This window comes from Pelodiscus sinensis, unplaced genomic scaffold, assembly GCF_049634645.1.
Source record: "Pelodiscus sinensis isolate JC-2024 unplaced genomic scaffold, ASM4963464v1 ctg112, whole genome shotgun sequence".
Classification (NCBI taxonomy): Eukaryota; Metazoa; Chordata; order Testudines; family Trionychidae; genus Pelodiscus; species Pelodiscus sinensis.
This window is the reverse complement of record NW_027466006.1, coordinates 177,324-197,850: the sequence shown is the minus strand read 5'-3', so window position 1 is coordinate 197,850 and position 20,527 is coordinate 177,324. Positions and strand designations below refer to the sequence as shown.

General features: G+C 50.7%; 1 protein-coding gene across 2 annotated transcripts in view; it reads left to right on the top strand.

Annotated features, from left to right (window-relative positions):
• Positions 1–20,527, top strand: part of LOC102449237 (protein HIRA-like) — a 179,704-nt gene that overhangs the window by 83,561 nt on the left and 75,616 nt on the right. Inside the window, exons 11-15 of one of the 2 annotated variants that reach the window (XM_075918057.1) lie at positions 8,145–8,250; positions 8,843–9,067; positions 10,507–10,592; positions 12,197–12,391; positions 17,073–17,243. In XM_075918057.1, coding sequence (XP_075774172.1) covers positions 8,145–8,250; positions 8,843–9,067; positions 10,507–10,592; positions 12,197–12,391; positions 17,073–17,243 — 783 coding nt within the window. The remainder of the gene's footprint in view (positions 1–8,144; positions 8,251–8,842; positions 9,068–10,506; positions 10,593–12,196; positions 12,392–17,072; positions 17,244–20,527) is intronic. The other variant, XM_075918058.1, reaches the window with a different exon arrangement.

Here is a 20,527-nt window from a genome sequence, read left to right as displayed (position 1 = left end):
TCCCCCTCGGCGCTGAGGAGCGAGCTGCGCCAATTCCTCGCGGACAACCGCGGGGCAAGAGGAAAGGTGCAGCTCGCCCTCCAGCGCTGGGGGGACTTTCACTCCATCCTTCAGGCCACTAGAGCCTTGTTGCAGCAGGGGAGAGGGGCCGATAGGCAGGACGACGCGGCCTTCCGCCGGGCCCGCAAGTTTCGAGACTCTCTCCTGACCTTCGGGTCGGGGAGCGGTCTGCTGCCGGGCCCGCGGGGGGCCGCCGACTCACCTGCCCGCAAGGATCCACCCCAGCCCTCAGTATGACTTACGCCACCATCGCGACACTGAACGCCCGGGGCTGTAGGGCGGGTCTCCGCAGGAGCCGGGTGCTCTCCTTCCTCCGGGAGGGGGGGTACTCGGTGGTTTTCCTGCAGGAGACCCACACGACTCCAGCCGTCGAGGCTGGCTGGCGGCTGGAGTGGGGGGACGGGGTGTATTTTAGCCACCTCAGCGCTCGCTCGGCCGGGGTGGTCACCCTGTTCTCCCCTGCCCTACGGCCCGAGGTGCTGGGGACCGCCGAGGTTGTCCCGGGCCGCCTGCTGCACGTCCGGGCCCGCGTGGAGGGGCAGACGTTGAACCTCGTCAACGTCTACGCCCCGAACGCGGGCCCGGACCAGGTCACCTTTTATCGGCAGGCGGCCACCTTCCTCGGCACTTTGGATCCTCGCGAGTGCCTGGTCCTGGGCGGGGACTTTAACACCATCCTCGATGACCGGGACCGTGTAGGACTCGCGAACTGCCAGGCCGCGGCGGATGTCCTCAGGGAGATCGTGGAACATCACTCCCTGGTGGACGTCTGGCGGGACCACCACCCGGACGACAGTACCACCTTCACTTACGTCCGGGTGGGGAACGAGCGGTCGAGCCACTCCCGGTTGGATCGCATCTACCTTTCGCGATTCCATCTGGCACGAGCCCACTCCTCCAGCGTCCGGCCGGCCCCGTTCACGGACCACCATTTGGTGGCCGTGAAAGCCTCTCTGACGGCGGAGAGGCTGGGGCCGGCCTACTGGCACTTCAACAATAGCCTGCTGGAGGATGCGGGCTTCGTGGCGTCCTTCCGGGAGTTCTGGCAGGCCTGGCGGGGGCAGCGGCCCGCCTTTCCCTCGGCGCGGCGCTGGTGGGACGTGGGGAAGGTGCGCGCCCGGCTCTTCTGCCGTGACTACTCCCGGGGCGCCAGCCGGCGGAGGGATGCGGCGATAGAGCAGTTGGAACGGGAGGTGTTGAAGCTGGAGGGGCGCCTGGCGTCCGCCCCCGAGGATCCACTCCTCCGCGAGGCGTACCGGGAGAAGCGGGAGGAGCTCCGGGCCCTGGAAGATCACAGAGCCCGGGGCGCCTTTGTTCGATCTCGCATCCACCTCCTTCGGGAGATGGATCGCGGCTCCCGTTTCTTCTATGCCCTGGAGAAAAGGAGGGGGGCCAAAAAGCACGTCACCTGCCTCTTGGCGGAGGACGGCACCCCCCTCACGGACCCGGCGGAGATGCGCGGAAGGGCCAGGGCCTTCTACGCCAGTTTGTTCTCCCCGGATCCGACCGAAGCCGACGCCTGCAGGGCGCTCTGGACCGAGCTCCCGACGGTCAGCGCGGGCGACCGAGACTGGCTGGAGCTGCCTCTCACTCTGGCCGAGTTCTCGGAAGCCCTCCGTCTCATGCCCAACAATAAAACCCCGGGCATGGACGGGCTGACCGTGGAGTTCTACCGCGTGTTCTGGGACGTCCTCGGCCCGGACCTCGTCACCGTCTGGGCCGAGTCCTTGGAGAGCGGGGTCCTCCCTCTGTCGTGCAGGCGAGCGGTGCTCGCCTTGCTGCCGAAGAAGGGGGACCTCCGCGACCTACGGAATTGGCGTCCCGTCTCGCTCCTCAGCACGGACTACAAGATCGTAGCGAAAGCCATCTCGCTGCGACTGCGGTCCGTGCTGGCGGACGTGATCCATCCCGACCAGACCTACACCGTCCCGGGCCGTAGTATATTCGATAACTTGTATTTGGTCCGGGATCTCTTGGAGCTCGGGCGTAGGGATGGCTTGTCGTTCGCCCTCCTGTCCCTGGACCAGGAGAAGGCGTTCGACAGGATGGACCACGGGTATCTCCTGGGCACCCTGCAGGCCTTCGGCTTCGGGCCCCGGTTTGTGGGTTTTCTCCGGGTGCTGTACGCCCTCGCGGAGTGTCTGGTCAGGCTCAACTGGACCCTGACCGAGCCGGTCAGCTTCGGGCGGGGGGTGCGTCAGGGGTGTCCGCTGTCGGGCCAGCTGTACGCTCTGGCGATCGAGCCCTTCCTCTGTCTCCTCCGTAGGAGGTTGACGGGGTTGGTGCTTCGGGAGCCGGAGCTGCGGCTGGTCCTGTCGGCGTACGCCGATGACGTGCTCCTCGTGGTCCGGGACCCGGGCGACCTGGCGCGGGTGGAGGCTTGCCAAGCCGTCTACTCGGCAGCCTCCTCCGCCCGGGTCAACTGGGTCAAGAGCTCTGGCCTGGTGGTCGGGGACGGGTGGCGGGCCGGCTCCCTCCCACCCGCGCTTCAGGCCATCAGGTGGAGCGCGGGTCCGCTGCTCTATCTGGGCGTCTATTTATCCGCCACGCATCCTTCGCCGCCGGAAAACTGGCAAGGTTTGGAGGCCAGGGTGGGTGAGCGGCTGCGGAGATGGACAGGACTGCTCCGGTGCCTCTCCCTTCGTGGGAGGGCGCTGGTACTCAATCAGCTGGTCCTGTCCATGCTCTGGCACCGGCTCAACACCCTGCGCCCGCACCCGGAGGTCCCGGCCAAGCTCCAGAGGGCAGCTTTGGGGTTCCTTTGGCCGGGACTGCACTGGGTCTCTGCAGGGGTCTTGTCCCTCCCCCTGGAGGAGGGGGGCCAGGGCCTGGTCTGCGTGCGCAGCCAGGTCCGGACCTTCCGCCTCCAGGCCCTGCAGAGACTCCTCTTTAGTGCAGGTAGTCCGGCATGGAGCATTTTGGGGCACGCCTTCCTCCGCCGCCTCCGAGGGCTCCGATACGACCGGCAGCTCTTTTTTATCCACCCGAGGGGTCTTCCGCGAGACCTCTCAGAACTGCCGGAATTCTACCAGGACCTCCTCCAGACCTGGAAGCTCTTCTCGGCGACCAGGTCCGTTGTGGCCTCCGAGGGAGCAGACCTCCTCGCGGAGCCCCTGCTCCACAATCCAGCCTTGTGCGTGCAGGTGGCGGAGTCTCCCTCGGTGCGCCGGAGGCTGATCCTGGCAGAAACCACCATGGTCGGGGACCTCCTGGACTACGACAGGGGGGACTGGGTGGATCCCCGAGCGCTCGCTCAACGCATGGGGCTCTCCACCCTTCGAACCCCCCTGCGCCTACTCCAGGAGGTGAAGGCGGCTTTGTCGCAGCCCGCTCGCGATCTCCTACAGAGAGCCCTGCGAGAGGGAACGCTCCGCCCCTCCCCTCCTGCAAAGCCTCCGTCCCTCTTTATTGGGCCCCTGTCCCGCGGGCCCCCCCGGCCTCCCCACCCTTGGACCCCCAGCCGGCTGCAAAATCTGCAGCCGGTCTGTTTCCGGACCGCGCCCAGGGAACAGCTGTACACACTCGTGCTCCACGCTTTGCATTTCCCCACCCTCGTGTCCCGCCCCGATACAAAGTGGCGGGACTACCTCAGACCTATAGAGGGTGGGGAACCCCGATGGGCCAGCGTTTATTCGACCTTAATTCCGCGGCCCGTCGGGGACATCAGTTGGCGGCTCCTCCACGGAGCCGTGAGCACGGGCGTGTACTTGGCGCGGTTCACCCCTATCCCAGACACCTGCCCCTTTTGCGGCGTGAGGGAGAACCTGGCGCACGCCTACCTTGAATGCGCCAGGTTGCAGCCCCTATTCCGGCTCCTCCAGAACCTCTTATTGAGGTTCTGGCTGCACTTTTCCCCTCACCTTTTTATTTATGCACACCCAATCCGTGGCCCCACAAAGTCGCGAGACCTCCTCGTCAACCTCCTCCTGGCCTTGGCGAAAGTTGCCATCTACAACAGCAGGAGGAGGATGCTAGACGAGGGGGTTCTCTGCGACTGTGGGGCCTATTTCCGCTCCTCCCTCGTGTCACGAATCCGGGCAGAGTTCCTCTGGGCGGCGTCCACTGGCTCCATCGACAGCTTTGAGGAGCAGTGGGCGCTGTCCGGGGTTCTCTGCTCGGTGTCCCCATCCGGCTCCCTTATTTTGAACCTCTAGCCCGCACTTCTTGATCCTTTAGTCATTATTTGTCCCAAGAAATCAATTGAACATGGGTCCAGTGTCCCTCCCATAAGGTTGGGGAGGGGCTTTTAGAAGGTGGGCGGGCTTCGCCCGCCCACCATCCCATGATTTCAAATAGGCCCTCTCTGCAGAAGCTCCCTGGCCTGACCCTGCCACACTCCCTTGCTGCAGTTTAAGCCCATTGTTTCTTGTCCTATCCTCAGAGACCAAGGAGAACAATTTGTCTCCCTCCTCTTTGTGACACCCTTTTAGATACTTGAAAAATGCTATCCTGTCCCCCTCTGTCTTCTCTTTTCTAAACTAAACAAGCTAAATTCTTTCAACCATAACCCTGAACCTCCTACCCAAGACATGAGTCCCCCTGCACCCAAACACCATCCCAGAGCTTGCACCCTGAAACTCCTCCTGGACCCCAATCCCCCACCCTGGGCTAAGCCCAGAGCCCCTCCGACACTCCAAACTCCTTGGCTCAAGACCAGAGCCGGCACCCCAACCCCCTACCCCAGTCTACTGTAAGTGAGCAAGAATGGGGGAGGAAGGGGGATGAGTGACCAGGATGAAGCAGAGGCAGGGCCTCAAAGAAGGGGCAGGAAAGAAGCGGGGCAAAGGGTATTTGGGTTGGAGGTAGATCTTACATTGCACTTAAATTGAAAAAGTGATCTTGTGGTTAAAAAGGTTGGAGACCCCTGGTCTAGATCATCCCTGAGAGGTGTCATAGAATCATAGAATTGGAAGGGACCTCAAGGTCATCGAGTCCAGTCCCGTGCCCTCATGGCAGGACCAAGCACCGTCTACATGATCCCTGACAAGTGTCTGTCCAACCTGCTCTTAAATATCTCCAGAGATGGAGATTCCAGAACCGCCCCAGGCAACTTCTTCCAGTGTTTAACCAACCTGACAGGTCGGAAGTTTTTCCTAATGTCGAACCTAAACCTCCCTTGCTGCAGTTTAAGTCCATTGCTTCTTGTCCTATCCTCAGAGGCCAAGGAGAACAATTTTTCTCCCTCTTCTTTGTGACACCCTTTTATATACTTGAGAACCGCCATCATGTCCCCTCTCAGTCTTCTCTTTTCCAAACTAAACAAGCCCAATTCTTTAAGTCTTCCCTCATAGCTCATGTTCTCTCAACCTTTAATCATTCTTGTTGCTCTTCTCTGGACCTTCTCCAATTTCTCCACATCTTTCTTGAAATGGGGTGCCCAGAACTGGACACACTACTCCAATTGAGGCCCAATCAGTGCAGAGTAGAGCTGAAGAATGACTTCTCGTGTCTTGCTCACAACACACCTGTTAATGCATCCCAGAATCATATTTGCTTTTTTTGCAATAATGTCACACTGTTGACTCATATTTAGCTTGTGGTCCCCTATGATCCCTAGATCCCTTTCTGCAGTACTCCTTCCTAGATAGTCACTTCCCATTCTGTATGTGTGAGACTGATTGATTGTTCCTTTCTAAGTGGAGTACTTTGCATTTGTCCTTATTAAACTTCATCATATTTTTAGCTCAGACCATTTCTCCAGTTTGTCCAGATGATTTTTAGTGCCCATCTTTAAAAAAGGGAAGAAGGACGATCCAGGGAACTATAGACCAGTCAGCCTTACCTCAGTCCCCGAAAAAATCATGGGAGGGGATCCTCAAGGAATCCATTTTGAAGCACTTCGAAGAGAGGAAAGTCATAAGGAATAGTCAGCATGGATTCACAAAGGGCAAGTCGTGCCTGACCAATTTGATTAGCTTCTGTGATGAGGTAACTGGCTCTGTGGATATGGGAAAGTCAGTGGATGTGATATACAGGCAGTCCCCGGGTTACGTACAAGATAGGGACTGTTTGTTTGTTCTTAAGTTGAATTTGTATGCAAGTCGGAACCGGTACATATTGTAGGGGAAACTCTAGCCAAACATTTCTCCAGAGCTCAGTTTTATTCTCCCACACCTCACTTCCCTCAGTCCTTTATTCTCAAGCTGAGGTGACTGCTGAGAAAAGCCGCTCCGCGTCTCCCTGGTCTGCTGGGGGGAAGCAGCTAGTGTGGGGTTGTCTCACCCCGTTTGTAAGTAGGGATCCGATGTAAGTCGGATCCATGTAACCCGGGGACTGCCTGTGCCTTGACTTTAGCAAAGCTTTTGATAGGGTCTCCCACAATATTCTTGCCAGCAAGTTAAGGGAGTATGGATTGGATAAATGGACTGTCAGGGTACATCTAGACTACAGGCTTTTGTCGACAGAAGTTTAAGAGCGTCTAGACTACAGCCAGTTCTGTCGACAAAGCAAGCCGCTCAAAACAAGGGCTCCTTACAGTCCCAGACCGGAGACCTTCCCAAACAGGCCACAAACCGGTCACACCAGGCAAAACCCCTGACACTCCAGCTCTCCCTGTGCCACAATCAGGCCCGGGCCTGCACACAGGTGAAGGGTGTTAGAACCCAATCTCACCTACCCCGAACGGGTCTTTCCAGTCCCAAAGAACCAGCCACAAACCTCTGGTCAATTTACACTTTGGATCTTACGCACAAGAGCACACTGGGCTGATGCTTTAGAATCTGAAATCTAAAGGTTTATTAATAAAAGAAAGAGAAGCATGAGAGTCATGTTGTTAAGGAGAATACATTACATGCATCGAATCACCCAGTTCTCGATACAGGCTCTTAGCACAGATGTTATAGACTGCTATCTTAAAAGTCTCCGGTGTACATCCTATGTCAGGATGGGCCAACGATTCTTCCTGGCTCGCTGTTCCTCGCAAGGCTGCATCTGGAATCAGTAGCAAAATTGAAGGCAAGATGGAGATTGCCACATGGTCTTTATATACCTCTCCTGGAATCTTCCTGGCCAGAGCAGGTCACATGGTCCAGTGACCTATCCCTGTGTTCCATTTCAGTGGTCATCGGATACTGTCTGGTTTGCATGTCCCAAACACATTCCTCAGGTGTGTATTGGCACCTAGAGAGCCATTGTCCCTGGAGCCTTGCTAATTAGCATAGTCGCTGGCTGAACATTCTTTGCCCGTTGTCTCAGACAGAGAATCTTCCAGCATCAACACAGAGTACATATTTATAACTCCAGATACAGATATCCTACAAGTACATCAGTAGCATATACCGAATCAGTAGAACACAAGCTTTCATTTTACACCTCACATGGCCCCCTTTGTACAGACTTTGGGGCAAAACCCCCCGCCTCCCCATGGGTGCAGCAGTGATCTGGCTTCTCCCTTTAAAATCCAGTAATGTGACAGGGCCTAAAAGGGGAACCTTTTTAGCTGTTTATGTGCTGAACGATGCCCCTAGCCCAATTAGTGGGCATATTTTTTAGCACATATTTTCTGTAGCAAATTAATTTGCATTTTTGCTTTGTGATTCACCTTTAGTACTCAACATTTAAAATTCTTCCAGTTTTCTCCTTTAGTCTTGGTTTTTCACAGTCCTAATAGTTAATGTGGGTGAGCGCTGTGTTCAAAAGCACATGCATAGAACCCTACAAATCTGCATATATCTGTTTTATGTCTGTGGGTATCTGCATCTGTGGATATGGATGTGGATATCTGCAGCTCATGGTTGCAGATGCAGATACATGTTTTTTATCTAGAACCCTGCAAATTTGCAGGTAGCCACTTTATAGCTGCGGGTATCCACAGCTCATTTTTATGAGTACAGATGTGGGTGCAGATACAAATTTTTGTATCCGTGCAGGGCTCTGCACATTCATATATGTAGTCACTGGTTATCAAACATAGTCTCTTGAATATTCCATGTTGTCCCACTTTTTTGATTACTTCAGTAGTTGCTGGGTGTAATAAAGCCTATGCTAACCATTTGTTTTACAGTGAAACGTGTGTAGATTAAATAAATGCAGCCAACTTTTTAAAACTCATGGTTTATAAACCAAGCTCTTTACTTGTCTTTCAGGACCTTAAACGGACTTGGGATCTTGGTGTGTTCCATGGATGGATCAGTGGCTTTTTTGGACTTTTCCCAGGATGAACTTGGAGATCCCCTTAGTGAGGAGGAGAAGGTACTCTCAGGATACAAGTGATCATCCATTCTTTTTTCATTAAAGTAGTATGCTCAAAACTGTTCATAGAATTTTTTAGTTGACTGATTTTCATATTATAGAAAAATGTGAACTTGTTTGCTTTCCAAAACCAGGGAGTTATTTTGTAAGATCCATCAAGTTCAGAAACAACCTGCGGTATTAAGTATCCTTTCCAGAGCAGAAATTGTCTTGGCAAATATCCATTTGCTTACATTACATTATACATTTGAAACATTTGGCCTAAGTAGTAAGGACTGACTTCCTAATTTCAAAATTATGGTTTCAAATTACTCTTATGAGCTTGTGTGCAAGTCTTTTTAACGTGTTTTTGCTAACAGCTAGATTTTCCCGCTTAGTGCTGCTAGCAGTGGAAGCTTTGCCACCCTAGTTAAGTTAGCTAATGAGGTTGATATCTAAAAAAATAGTGACGGGTGGGGGGGACTTTGTGTAAATTGTACTGAAGGTACTTGTATATTGATATTAATAGATATGTGATTCTTTATAGCACAATCACTGATGTGTTGCTAGCATTTGTAATCTGGTTTTGTTCTCATATTTTTAACACCCATAGAGCAACATTCATCAGTCCACCTATGGTAAAAGCTTAGCGATAATGAGTGAGGCTCAGTTGTCCACTACCATTATTGAGAATCCAGAGATGCTGAAGTATCAACAGAGACCGCAACAGCAGCTGATGGAGCAGAAGAATGCAGCAATACAGGATGCAGCAGATGTAATGACAGCTCCCAAAGTGGCAAGCATGGTTAATGGTGAGAGTTTGGAGGACATTAGAAAGGTAGGCCTTTTGAATGGTGATTTTTATAGCATCCAGTACAAACTTGATAAATACCTAATTAGGGAGACAAGGTGAGCAAGGTAGCATCTTTTATTGGACCAACTTCTGCTAGTGAGAGACAAGCTTTTGATCTTACACAAAGCTTTTCAGGTCTGGGAAAGGTACTCTGTCCCAGCTAAATATAAGGTGGAGCAGATTATTAAGCATTTGGAGTTAATATGGTGCTGTTCACAGCAAAGTGGGCAGTTATGACCCAGTCTTAGGACAAAGAAGGGTTGGTGGTTTGTAATGAGCCATAAATCCAGTACCTTTATTAAGTCCATGATTTTTTTAGTGTCTAACAAAGTTATGAATGTCGACTCCCAAGCTTGTCTTCTGAAGGTGTTGTGCAGGTTTCCTTTGAGGTTGAGGACTGAGAGGTCTGATATAAAGAAATGGTTTTGTGAAAAATGTTCTATCTTGTATTTAGCTAGGATTTGTTGTTTGTGTTATGGTGGAGCATGAGAGCACCAATTACCGATTGGGCTTCATTGTGTTAGGGACTATACACGTTCTTGTTAAAAGACCATTCTTGCTCCAAAGAGGTTATGCCTGAAAAATCCAATTTGTGCTGACAGGAAGGGAGATTACACAGCGTCTCATTCAAATATTTGGAGAGTCTGATTCAGAAACACAATTGTGATCTGGGGTGGCGGGGGCGGGGGGAGAGACACACAACTTCCCTGCAGTCTTCTTTTTTTCTCTTGCACATATTATATGCCATAAATATTGGAGTGTGTCTGTTCATTTGTTCAAGGAATCCTTCTAAACTGTAAGAGCTAGGACCACCAAATTTGGTATGTAGATTCCTCTTAACATAACTTAAACCAAGATCAGGTTTGGGTTGTGCTTGAAAAATGTGAAGTGCCAGTAATGGGACTGTTTCCTATAACGTGGGAGGAGAGAGCCGCTGGAGGTGGGGACAGCCCCCAGAGCCTGGCCCCTCCCCAGACAGCCTACAGGCTGCCGGAGGGTGTGGCAGCAGCCTCCGGACCCTGCTCCCCCACAGACACCTTGCAGGCTATGGGGGTGGGGGGGTGCCACCCCCTGGGCGGAGTCACTGCTAGAGCAGTCCCATCCTCGCTGCAACAGGTGGCCCCAGTAAGTCCCCCACATCTCCCTGCCCTGAGCGCCCCCAACACCTCCTCACCCCCGAACTCTCACTCCAGCCTTAATTTTTTCCTCCACTTTTGAAAAATACAGTCATTGAAATAATGCATGTATATTTTCCATTTATTTTTTAAAAAATCACTTCAGTTACAGACCTAAGCAATGCTGGGTAAATCTGCTAGTAAAAGATTGATTAAATGCAATGAAATGAAACAGGTTCATCAATAATTCTGACTCCTGTGTCAACTGGAAAAAGCATTCATATTAACGTTTTCTCTTTCCCTCAACAGAATCTTTTAAAGAAGCAAGTTGAAACGCGGACTGCAGATGGCCGGAGACGGATCACACCTCTATGCATAGCTCAGCTGGACACTGGGTATACTTTGAAGTGTTTTACTTATCTCCCTTGCCTTTTTCACCTACTTGTTCCAGTTCACACTGACAACATTTAAGTCCATCTTGAATTCATCACATACTATACCACCTTGAATTTAAGAACATCTAAGATGAATGGATTTCAGAGTGCTTTATTATAATCACTTTACCTACCATTAAAATACAGCCACTTCTAGGGTAGAAAGTGGCAGCTGTTCTGTGAAAATGATAATGCAGAATAGTTTAAAGAAAGAGAAGTGAAAATGTATTTAATTTGAAATCAGACATTTAGATGAGACTGTAATAGGACTATAATAGAGTTTAAAGAGAAGCTAGATAATTTCATGGAGGTGAGGTCCATAAAAGGCTATTAGCCAGGGGATAAAATGGTGTCCTTGGCCTCTGTTTGTCAGAGGCTGGAGAGGGATGGCAGGAGACAAATCGCTTGATCATTGTCTTTGGTCCACCCTCTCTGGGGCACCTGGTGCTGGCCACTGTTGGCAGACAGGATACTGGGCTAGATGGACCTTTGGTCTGACCCAGTACGGCCATTCTTATGTTCTTATATGGGATCTTGAATGATTGAGTGGTTCCATCCTTGATTTCCTGTCTTGTCCAAAAAAAGGTTTTTTTGCTATGTTTTTTTCCCTTTTCTAGGAATATACTGTGTGTTTTAGATTATCTGGATTCATGCTCTCAGAATGAGCAGCTATAGCTATTATTTTTGGAAGAGGGAAGGTGATGAGGAAAAAAGATCCCAAGATTAGAGCCATCAGTGAAAAAGAGAAACATTTTTCCCAAGGAGCTTGTTGTTATACTTCTGTTGTCTAAAGCAATTTCTAAAGTATGTGTCTACATCCTGAGCAAACATGCTAGTCATGATTTGAACTTGGGTAGCTGGCTTTTGCTGGAAATATCCTGCATAGTTGTGAGAATCTGCATTTATCCCAGTGTGCCCTTAATAGTAAGATCTGAGCACCAGTTGGGAATATTCATGATTTGTGTTTTGGGTTTTTATACCTATCAAAAGGTCAGCTTGTCTTGTTTACTCCTGACGTGAGTGGGGGGGACAGTTGCTGTGCTGTGCTAGGCCCCCTCAGAAATCCCTCAGGCTGCTCCCTTGGGGGACGGGGTGCAATGGGTGGGCCAGTGGCAGGAAAGGATGGGGCTTAGGGATGGGAATGAGAACAGACAGCCCTCCTCCTCTCCCAGGCAAGATTGTGCAGCCGCTTCAGCTGGGGATGGCCGTGGCCTGGGAGTTTGAGACACCTGGTATAAAAACTCTAACTTAAAATAGGTTTTCACCAAAAATGGGAGAGCTCCCTTTGTTCTTCAGCTGTACACAAACAAATATTACCCCAACATTATGTGCCTTCCTACTGCCTCATTAAGAGGTAGACTGCTAAGCACCACATTAGCCTGCATTGCAGTAGAGATGAGAGAAAAATATGTGGAAAAAATTGAGGGGGTTTTAAGTGTGTACTTGTATGCACACACGTGATATTAAAGTTAAATTTAAAATATTTTTTAACGTTTTTTTTTAATATATGTACTTTTATTCTTTTTTTTGTGTGTGTGTGTGTGTGTGTGTGTGTGTGTGTGTAGGGATTTTTCAACGGTGTTCTTCAATAGTATTCCAATATCTGGGTCTTTGGCTGGCTCAATTATGTCTTCTCAGATTAATCAGCAACTGATGTCATTAGATTCCAATGCAACTAACTCCCTCAGCACTTCAAAGCCTTCTCTAGAACCACTTGCAGCCAGTATAAAACCTACAGATAACACAACCAGTAAAGATGGGTCAGTATTTGCAAGAAGTTTTATTTCTTTTGATCTCGAGGGCTTGTCCTTCATAATTCCCTAAATAAGCAGTTAAAGTGGGTTTTCTGCCAGAAAATATTGAGAATGTAGTATTGTCCTGCATACTTCAGGAAGGTATTAATATTCATTACTCTTTTAATAGTAGTGGGAACTAAACTGTACCAAACCCATGTTTTTTGTAAAAATCAGTTTATCCTTGTTAACATCCAATATGCACCACTATGTGGCATGTTCTAAGATGTCCACACGCAAGGGCGCATCTGTTTTCTGTGAGGAAACTCCTCCGTTGTTGGATTGAGCTCGGAGTTGAGATACAACTAATAACTTTAAACCACTGCAGCTGAACAAATCCCTAGGCATGCACTGGAAATGCTCTTGCCCAGTGAAATAAGATGTATTTTGGTTTGTTGTTATGATGAAGTGGAGATTGTATTCACTCTGTTCACTTGTCATGTTGTATGTGATTTCTACTGTCCTGTACTGTTCTGTTGTAACAATGTGTGTGCCTCAGTTTTGGGTGTGACTCACTGAGTGGGAGGCTGCCCCACCCCAGCACGTAAACAGTAGCTCAGGCTCTCTTGTAACCTGAACCTAGGTGGGGGGGTGTGCAACCAGATAACACGTTTTTGCCTGGGAAGGGGACAAAGGAAGAGGCGGGGCTGCATGCAGGCAAGGACTGGTTCCTGGGTGTGTGAATGGGTCTCAGCTAGCTTAGGATGCAGATGGATTGTACTGACTGCTCCTGGTTCCTGTGCTAACAAGTCTGTTCTACGCTGTATCCCTGTGAACCAATAAACCTTCTGTTCTACCTGCTGGCTGTGTCCCCCATCTGGCTGCGGATGGGGGTGCAGGGCCCAGAGACTCCCCACTCCTTTGTGACAGTTATCCACTGGAGTAACCACAAAATCCTCCTTATAAACACTGAGCTGCCATTAGTACAAGATTACAGCTCCTTAAAAACCTCTGTATTCAGTCTAAATTGAATATTTTAAAAGTGAGCAAATCTTAGATGACTTTTGTGATGTAAGATCCTGTTGTATGGCTCAGAGGGTATGTCTACACTACAGCGCTAATTTGAACTAACTTAGTTCGAATTAGTTAATTCGAACTAAGCTAATTCGAACTAACGGATCCAGACTATAAAACTAGTTTGAATTAGCGTTTTGCTAATTCGAACTAGCATGTCCACATTAAGTGGACCCTGAACCGAGGTTAAGGATGGCCGGAAGCAGTGCCGGCAGGGCATCAGAGGAGGACTTAGAGCGTGGAGATGCTGTCTCAGGCTAGCCGAGGGCTCTGCTTAAAGGGTCCCGACCCCCACCCCGGACAGACAGTTCTCAGGGGTGCCCCGCTTGCAAAGCAGTCCTGGCTTGGATTGCCCGGAGTACCCACACTGGGCACATCACAGCACTCGGCCATCAGCCCGGCTGCACTTGCCGCAGGCTGCCATCTGGGGAGAGGGGGCAATTGGGGGGCTGCAGGAGAGCTTCCACCCCCAGAAGCCCACAGAGCCAGCCCAGTCCTCCCCATCGGGGGCTCGTACCCCATTCCTCCCTCACCTCCTTCCACTTACCCTTCCCTAGCCCCTTTTCTTGATGTACAAAATAAAGGACAATTGTGTTCAAAAATGGAATCTCTCTTTATTGAACAAAACTGGGGGAGACTGGGAAAAGGAGGTGGGAGAGGGGAAGAGAGAGGCTGGGAGAGGGGAGGGCAACTAAAATGATCAGGGGTTGGGAACAGGTCCCATATGAAGAGAGGCTAAAGAGACTGGGACTTTTCAGCTTAGAAAAGAGGAGACGGAGGGGGGACAGGATAGAGGGCTCTAAAAGCAGGAGTTGGGTGGAGAGGGTGCATACAGAAAAGTTCTTCATGAGTTCCCATAATAGAAGGACTAGAGGACACCAAAGGAAAGGAATGGGTAGCAGGCTTCAAACTAGTAACAGAAAGTTGTTCTTCACAAAGCAAAGAGTCAACCTGTGGAACTCCTTGCTGCAGGAGGCTGTGAAGGCTAGAACTAGAACAGAGTTTAAAGAGAAGTGAGATCAAGTCATGGAGGTTGGGTCCATGGAGTGGTATTAGCCAGGGGGTAGGAGTGGTGTCCCTGCCCAAAGTTTGTGGAAGGCTGGAGAGGGATGGCACGAGACAAATGGCTTGGTCACTGTCTCCAGTCCATCCCCTCCAGGCTCCCTAGGGTTGGTTGCTGTCGGCAGACAGGCTACTGGGCTAGATGGGCCTTTGGTCTGACCCAGTACGGCCATTCTAAGCTCAGGGCTCAGGGTCGGGGGGTCTCAGTGGACCCCCTTGATTTTCATGCACACCTGCTCCTGGGTGGCCAGGCTGGCAGCTCTCCTGCCCTAGACGGCCACCTTCCTGTGCCTAGTGCGGAGATCGTGGACGAGGTCCACGATGTCCGCACTAGCCCAGGCGGGTGCCCGCCTCTTGCGGTCCCGGGCAAGCTCCCGGGAGCCGCCAGCCTGGTCCCGGGAAGAGGGGGAGGGCTGGGGGGCATCGGGTGGCTGGCTCGATCCGTGCCAGGTGCAGGGTCTGCTGGCTGGGTGCTGGCAGGCTTGCACCTGGCACGGGCGCCGTAGCCAGACTGTGCCCCTTTAAGGGGTCCGGGGCCGGGAGGGGGGCATAGAGTTTCCCTGGTGTTGGCCAGAGTGGCCACCAGGGAAACCTGGGGAGGGCTAGCCTCCCACTAGTTCGAATTAAGGGTCTACACACCCCTTAATTCGAACTAGCTAGTTCGAACTAGGCTTAATCCTCGTAGAATGAGGTTTACCTAGTTCGAACTAAGCGCTCCGCTAGTTTGAATTAAATTCGAACTAGCGGAGCGCTAGTGTAGCGCCTATGAAAGTTAGTTCGAACTAACTTCTGTTAGTTCGAACTAACTTTGTAGTGTAGACATACCCAGAGTGTTTTCAAGAACCAGATTATGTGGTTTGAACAGTAGTATAGGCCATACGTAGGCTTGTGTGTGAAATGTTCAGCATGCTACAGCAAAAGACATTTTTTGCTATGGAGACCTACGGATGATTTCATGCTGCTCTACTGCATATACAGGCAGTCCCCGACTTACGCGGATCCGACTTATGTCGGATCCGCACTTACGAACGGGGCTTTCTCCGGGCGAGAAAGCCCCGTTCGTAAGCTGCTCCGGTGCCCCTGGTCTGCTGGAGACCGTCTCCAGCAGACCAGGGGCACCGGGCGGGTTCCCGCGCTTCTGAGGCTTTGCCAGAGCAAAGCCTCAGAAGCGCGGGGAACCGCCGCTGCTGCCGCTTCAGTCTGGGTGCCTGTGGTCTGCTGGGGACCGTCCCCAGCAGACCACAGGGACCCAGACTGAAGCGGCAGCAGCGGCGGTTCCCCGCGCCTCTGAGGCATTGCTCTGGGGACCGTCCCCAGCAGACCACAGGCACCGGGACTGAAGCGGCAGCCACGGCGGGGTCCCGCGCCTCTGAGACTTTGCCAGAGCAAAGCCTCAGAGGCGCGGCACCCCGCTGCCGCTGCGGCTCTGCTCCCCGTGTCCCTGGTCTGCTGGGGGGGGGGGGGGGCGCAGCTAGTGTGCTCCCCCCCCCCCCCCCAGCAGACCAGGCTTTTGTTTTGGACTCTGGGGCAGAGCAGGTGGGGCGCTGCCGATTGGTCCTGCAGCGCCGCTCTGGGCACTACTGGACCAGCCCGGCAGCACCCCAGCTGCTCTGCCCCAGGTCCTGATTCAGCCGCTGCTGGTCAGTTTCAGCAGCCGCTGAATCAGGACGCCTGGGGCAGAGCAGATGGGGTGTTGCTGGGTTGGTCCAGTAGCACCGAGGAGCGGCGCTACTGGAGCAACCCAGCAGCACCCCAGCTGCTCTGCCCCAGGCGTCCCAAGTCAGCTTCTGCTGAAACTGACCAGCGCTGACTACAGGAAGCCCCAGGCAGAGTTGCTCTGCCCCGGGCTTCCTGGAATCAGCCACTGATCAGTTTCAGCAGCAGCTGACTTGGGGACGCTTGGGGTTCTTAAGTTGATTCTGTATGTAAGTCAGAACTGGCGGTCAGTTTCAGCAGCGGCTGAATCTGGATGCCAGTTCCGACTTACATACAGATTCAACTTAAGAACAAACCTACAGTCCCTATCTTGTACGTAACCCAGGGACTGCCTGTACATAATATCTGCTTTATATTCACGGGTATCTGCATCTGGCATTCATTTAAGGCTCAGATATGGACACGGGTGCAGATACAATTTTTTTTATCTCGAACCCTACACATTTGTGGACTTGATGGGAATTTGTGGGTACCCTCATCTGTGGATGTGGATCTCTGTGGCTCATTTTTGCAGATACATAATCACCAATTTATTTTACTTGGACACTAAATGCCCACAGATAATATGTATTTTTAATGAAGGGGTAAGAATTACAAAGAATGAGTTAGTTGCATATAGGTAGATTAAAAGACTTTTTATAAAGCATTAAGATTTCAACTCAGTTCTATTATAAATAATTATTGAGAGTAGCCAAGGCCTAGAGGATATTGACACATGAAAGGATATGGTGTATTGTCACATGTCCAAGAGTGGCCAATTTAAAGAAACTTCTAGTCTATGTAGAAGGTTTTGATAAATGCTGATTTATTCCAAATAATTTTCAACCTTTATTTTTTTTCTTTCCTCCTTCAATAGTGTAAATGCTACCTCTGCTTCAGCTGCTCCTACTGTATCATCTTTCTCTGTGCTAACAACCCCATCTAAGATTGAACCAATGAAAGCATTTGATTCCAGATTCACAGAACGATCCAAAGCCACCTCAGCGACTTCTGCTGTAATAAATACAAATCAGATTGCCATGGACAGGTGAGTGATGGTGCAGGGCAGGGCACACAAGCAGTGTTAAAACAACACAATTCTGTGAACTAAGGATTTATTAGTGCTGGCATTCTGGAGAGGAACTCAGATCCCTATAGAAGGCGGCAATGAAAAAGAGCTACTAATAAGAGAGGCCTCAAACATATAGGTCCAAGAAAACTTTTCAGATCTTTCTTAGTTTAAACTTTTGTTTGAAGATAAAATCAATTGCATGTGTGCTGTTCATGGAAGGTAATAAAATCTAACTTGCTGTTTATGTAACAGTGCCCACGTCCTCACTTGCCATGCCAGAGATCATCAGAGATCGATCTTACGGTGTTGGATATTGGTGGGTCTAGTTAAGACCTGCTAAATCAAATGCTGAGGGTGGCCCCGGTTGGTGCCGATACTCCTGGCGGTCGCGAGGTGTAAGGGAAGCAGATGGGAGCGTTTGCTCTGGTCGGCCTCCTTCTGTGAAGATGGTGCCAAGCTTGGCTTAAGGTGAGCCAGCTCCAGCTACGTATTTAACATAGCTGGAGTTGTATATCTTAACCCGACCTTCCAGGTCTAGTGTAGACCTGGTCAGGGAGTTTCACCTCAGCATAAATTACATGACCTGAAAAGTAGATCCCAATAGCTTCAGATATATTTCAGTTTTGTGCTGAGAACCCTGTATAGGCAACAGATTTTGTTTTCGGGTATTTGTCTGTGGAGCCACATGGTTCCTTTTTAGATTCTAATCATTTAGTGACGTGAGTCTGTGCATGTTATAACACATGCACGTACAGACCCCTTAGCAAATCACGTAGAAGGTTAGTATCTTGCCAGTGAGCTTATGTAGTCAACCCATTTACAATAAATATTTTTTTCCCCCTATCCCATATTTCCTCCTCTAAAACTGTCCTTTTGCTTGGAGGGGCAGTATTCTAGAGGACTGGAAGGTAGCAAATTCTGTACCTTTTATTTTAAAGATTCACGATGTGATCTGAGTTATTACAGACCTGATACTTACATTTGTATCTGGCAAATTGGTTGCAAAAATACTAGAACACCTGGAAGATCATTATATAATAGGGCCTAACCAGAACATTTTTTTTCCAAGGAGTATCATATCTCACTAATCTTAACATTATTTGTATGTGTCAAAGTAGTGGTTAAAGGAAAATCAGTGGATATAATTTTATTTAGAGTGCTGATAGGCCTTTGATAAGGTCCTTGATGCAAGAAGCTAACTAGTCATGGGGTGAGATTGTCAGGGATCAAAAACTGATTGAGACAGAAAACAAAGATTAGGATTAAATGGTCAGTTGTAATTCATAAAGGTTTGAAGTGGGTGCCTCAAAATTCCATACTAGGTCCTGTGTTTAACATAGGGCAAGGGTGAGCAATAATTTTTTGAGGGGGCCACTCCAAGAATTTGGAAAGTGGTCAAGGGCTGTACTCTTCCATGATATTAATGGAGGAAGTGCAGGGTCTGGGATGGAGGTTGCATGCAGAAGGGATCCTGCAGAAGAGGTGTGGGATCTGGGAGGGAGTTAGGGTGAAGTTGTGACCTGGGGCAAGGGACTAGGGTGCAGGGGTTCAGGTTGTGACCTTGGACAAGAGGGGGGGGGGGGTTGTGACTTGGGGCAGGGGCCTGGGTTATAGGATGTGGGTGGGGATATGGGTGCAGGAGGGGGGACAGAGGGTTTGGGTTATGTGGGGTTGGGGTGCCAAAGGCAGGCTGTGGATAAGAGTCGTGCCTGACCAATTTGATTAGCTTTTATGATGAGGTAACTGGCTCTGTGGACATGGGGAAGTCAGCGGATGTGATATACCTTGACTTTAGCAAAGCTTTTGATACAGTCTCCCACAATATTCTTGCCAGCAAGTTAAGGGAATGTGGATTGGATAAATGAACGGTAAGATGGATAGAAACCTGGCTAGAAGGCCAGGCCCAGCGGGTAGTGATCAACGGCTCGATGTCAGGATGGCGGTCGGTTTCTAGCGGAGTGCCCCAAGGTGCGGTTCTAGGACCGGTTTTGTTCAACATCTTTATTAATGACCTGGCTGAGGGGATGGATTGCACCCTCAGCAAGTTTGCGGATGACACTAAGCTGGGGGGAGAGGTAGATACGCTGGAGGGCAGAGATAGGGTCCAGAGTGACTTAGACAAATTGGAGGATTGGGCCACAAGAAATCTGATGAGGTTCAACAAGGACAAGTGTAGAGTCCTGCACTTGGGACAGAAGAATCCCAAGTATTGGTACAGGCTGGGGACCAACCAGCTAAGTAGTAGTTCTGCAGAAAAGGACCTGGGGGTTACAGTGGATGAGAAGCTGGATATGAGTCAACATTGTGCCCTTGTAGCCAAGAAGGCTAATGGCATATTAGGGTGCATTAAGAGGAGCATTGCCAGCAGATCCAGAGATGTCATTATTCCCCTTTATTCGGCTCTGGTGAGGCCACATCTGGATTATTGTGTCCAGTTCTGGGGCCCCCACTACAAAAAGGATGTGGATGCACTGGAGAGGGTCCAGCGGAGGGCAACCAAAATGATTAGGGGGCTGGAGCATATGACTTGTGAGGAGAGGCTGAGGGAGTTGGGTCTGTTTAGTCTGCAGAAGCGAAGAGTGAGGGGGGATTTGAGAGCAGCCTTCAACTTCCTGAAGGGAGGTTCCAAAGAGGATGGAGAGAGGCTGTTCTCAGTGGTGACAGATGGCAGAACAAGGAGCAATGGTCTCAAGTTGTGGTGGGAGAGGTCCAGGTTGGATATTAGGAAAAACTATTTTACTAGGAGGGTGGTGAAGCACTGGAATGGGTTACCTAGGGAAGTAGTGGAGTCTCCATCCCTAGAGGTGTTTAAGTCTCGGCTTGACAAAGCCCTGGCTGGGTTGATTTAGTTGGGATTGGTCCTGCCTAGAGCAGGGGGCTGGACTTGATGACCTTCTGAGGGCTCTTCCAGTTCTATGATTCTGTGACTTACCTGTTGACTTTGGTCAGCAGCCTTCTCAGGCAGACTCCCTGCCTGCCCCACCCCTGCACTGGCTGCAGGTGCCATGTGGTCTTTGAACAGCTACGAGGCTGAGGGCAGGGTGCTTTGCAAGCTGCCTGTTGACAATAGGCAGCTCCCATTGGCCGGTTTCCAGCTAATGGGATTGTGCTGGAGGTAGGGGCTGTGTGTGAAGCCTCTCTCCCTTCCTCCAGCTCTCAGCTGTTCAGACAGAGACCTGCAGCAGTGACTTTTCTCAGCAGCTTATGGGGGCAGGCAGGGAGCCTTCCTGAGGATCCCCAATGCATCCACGAGCCTGATC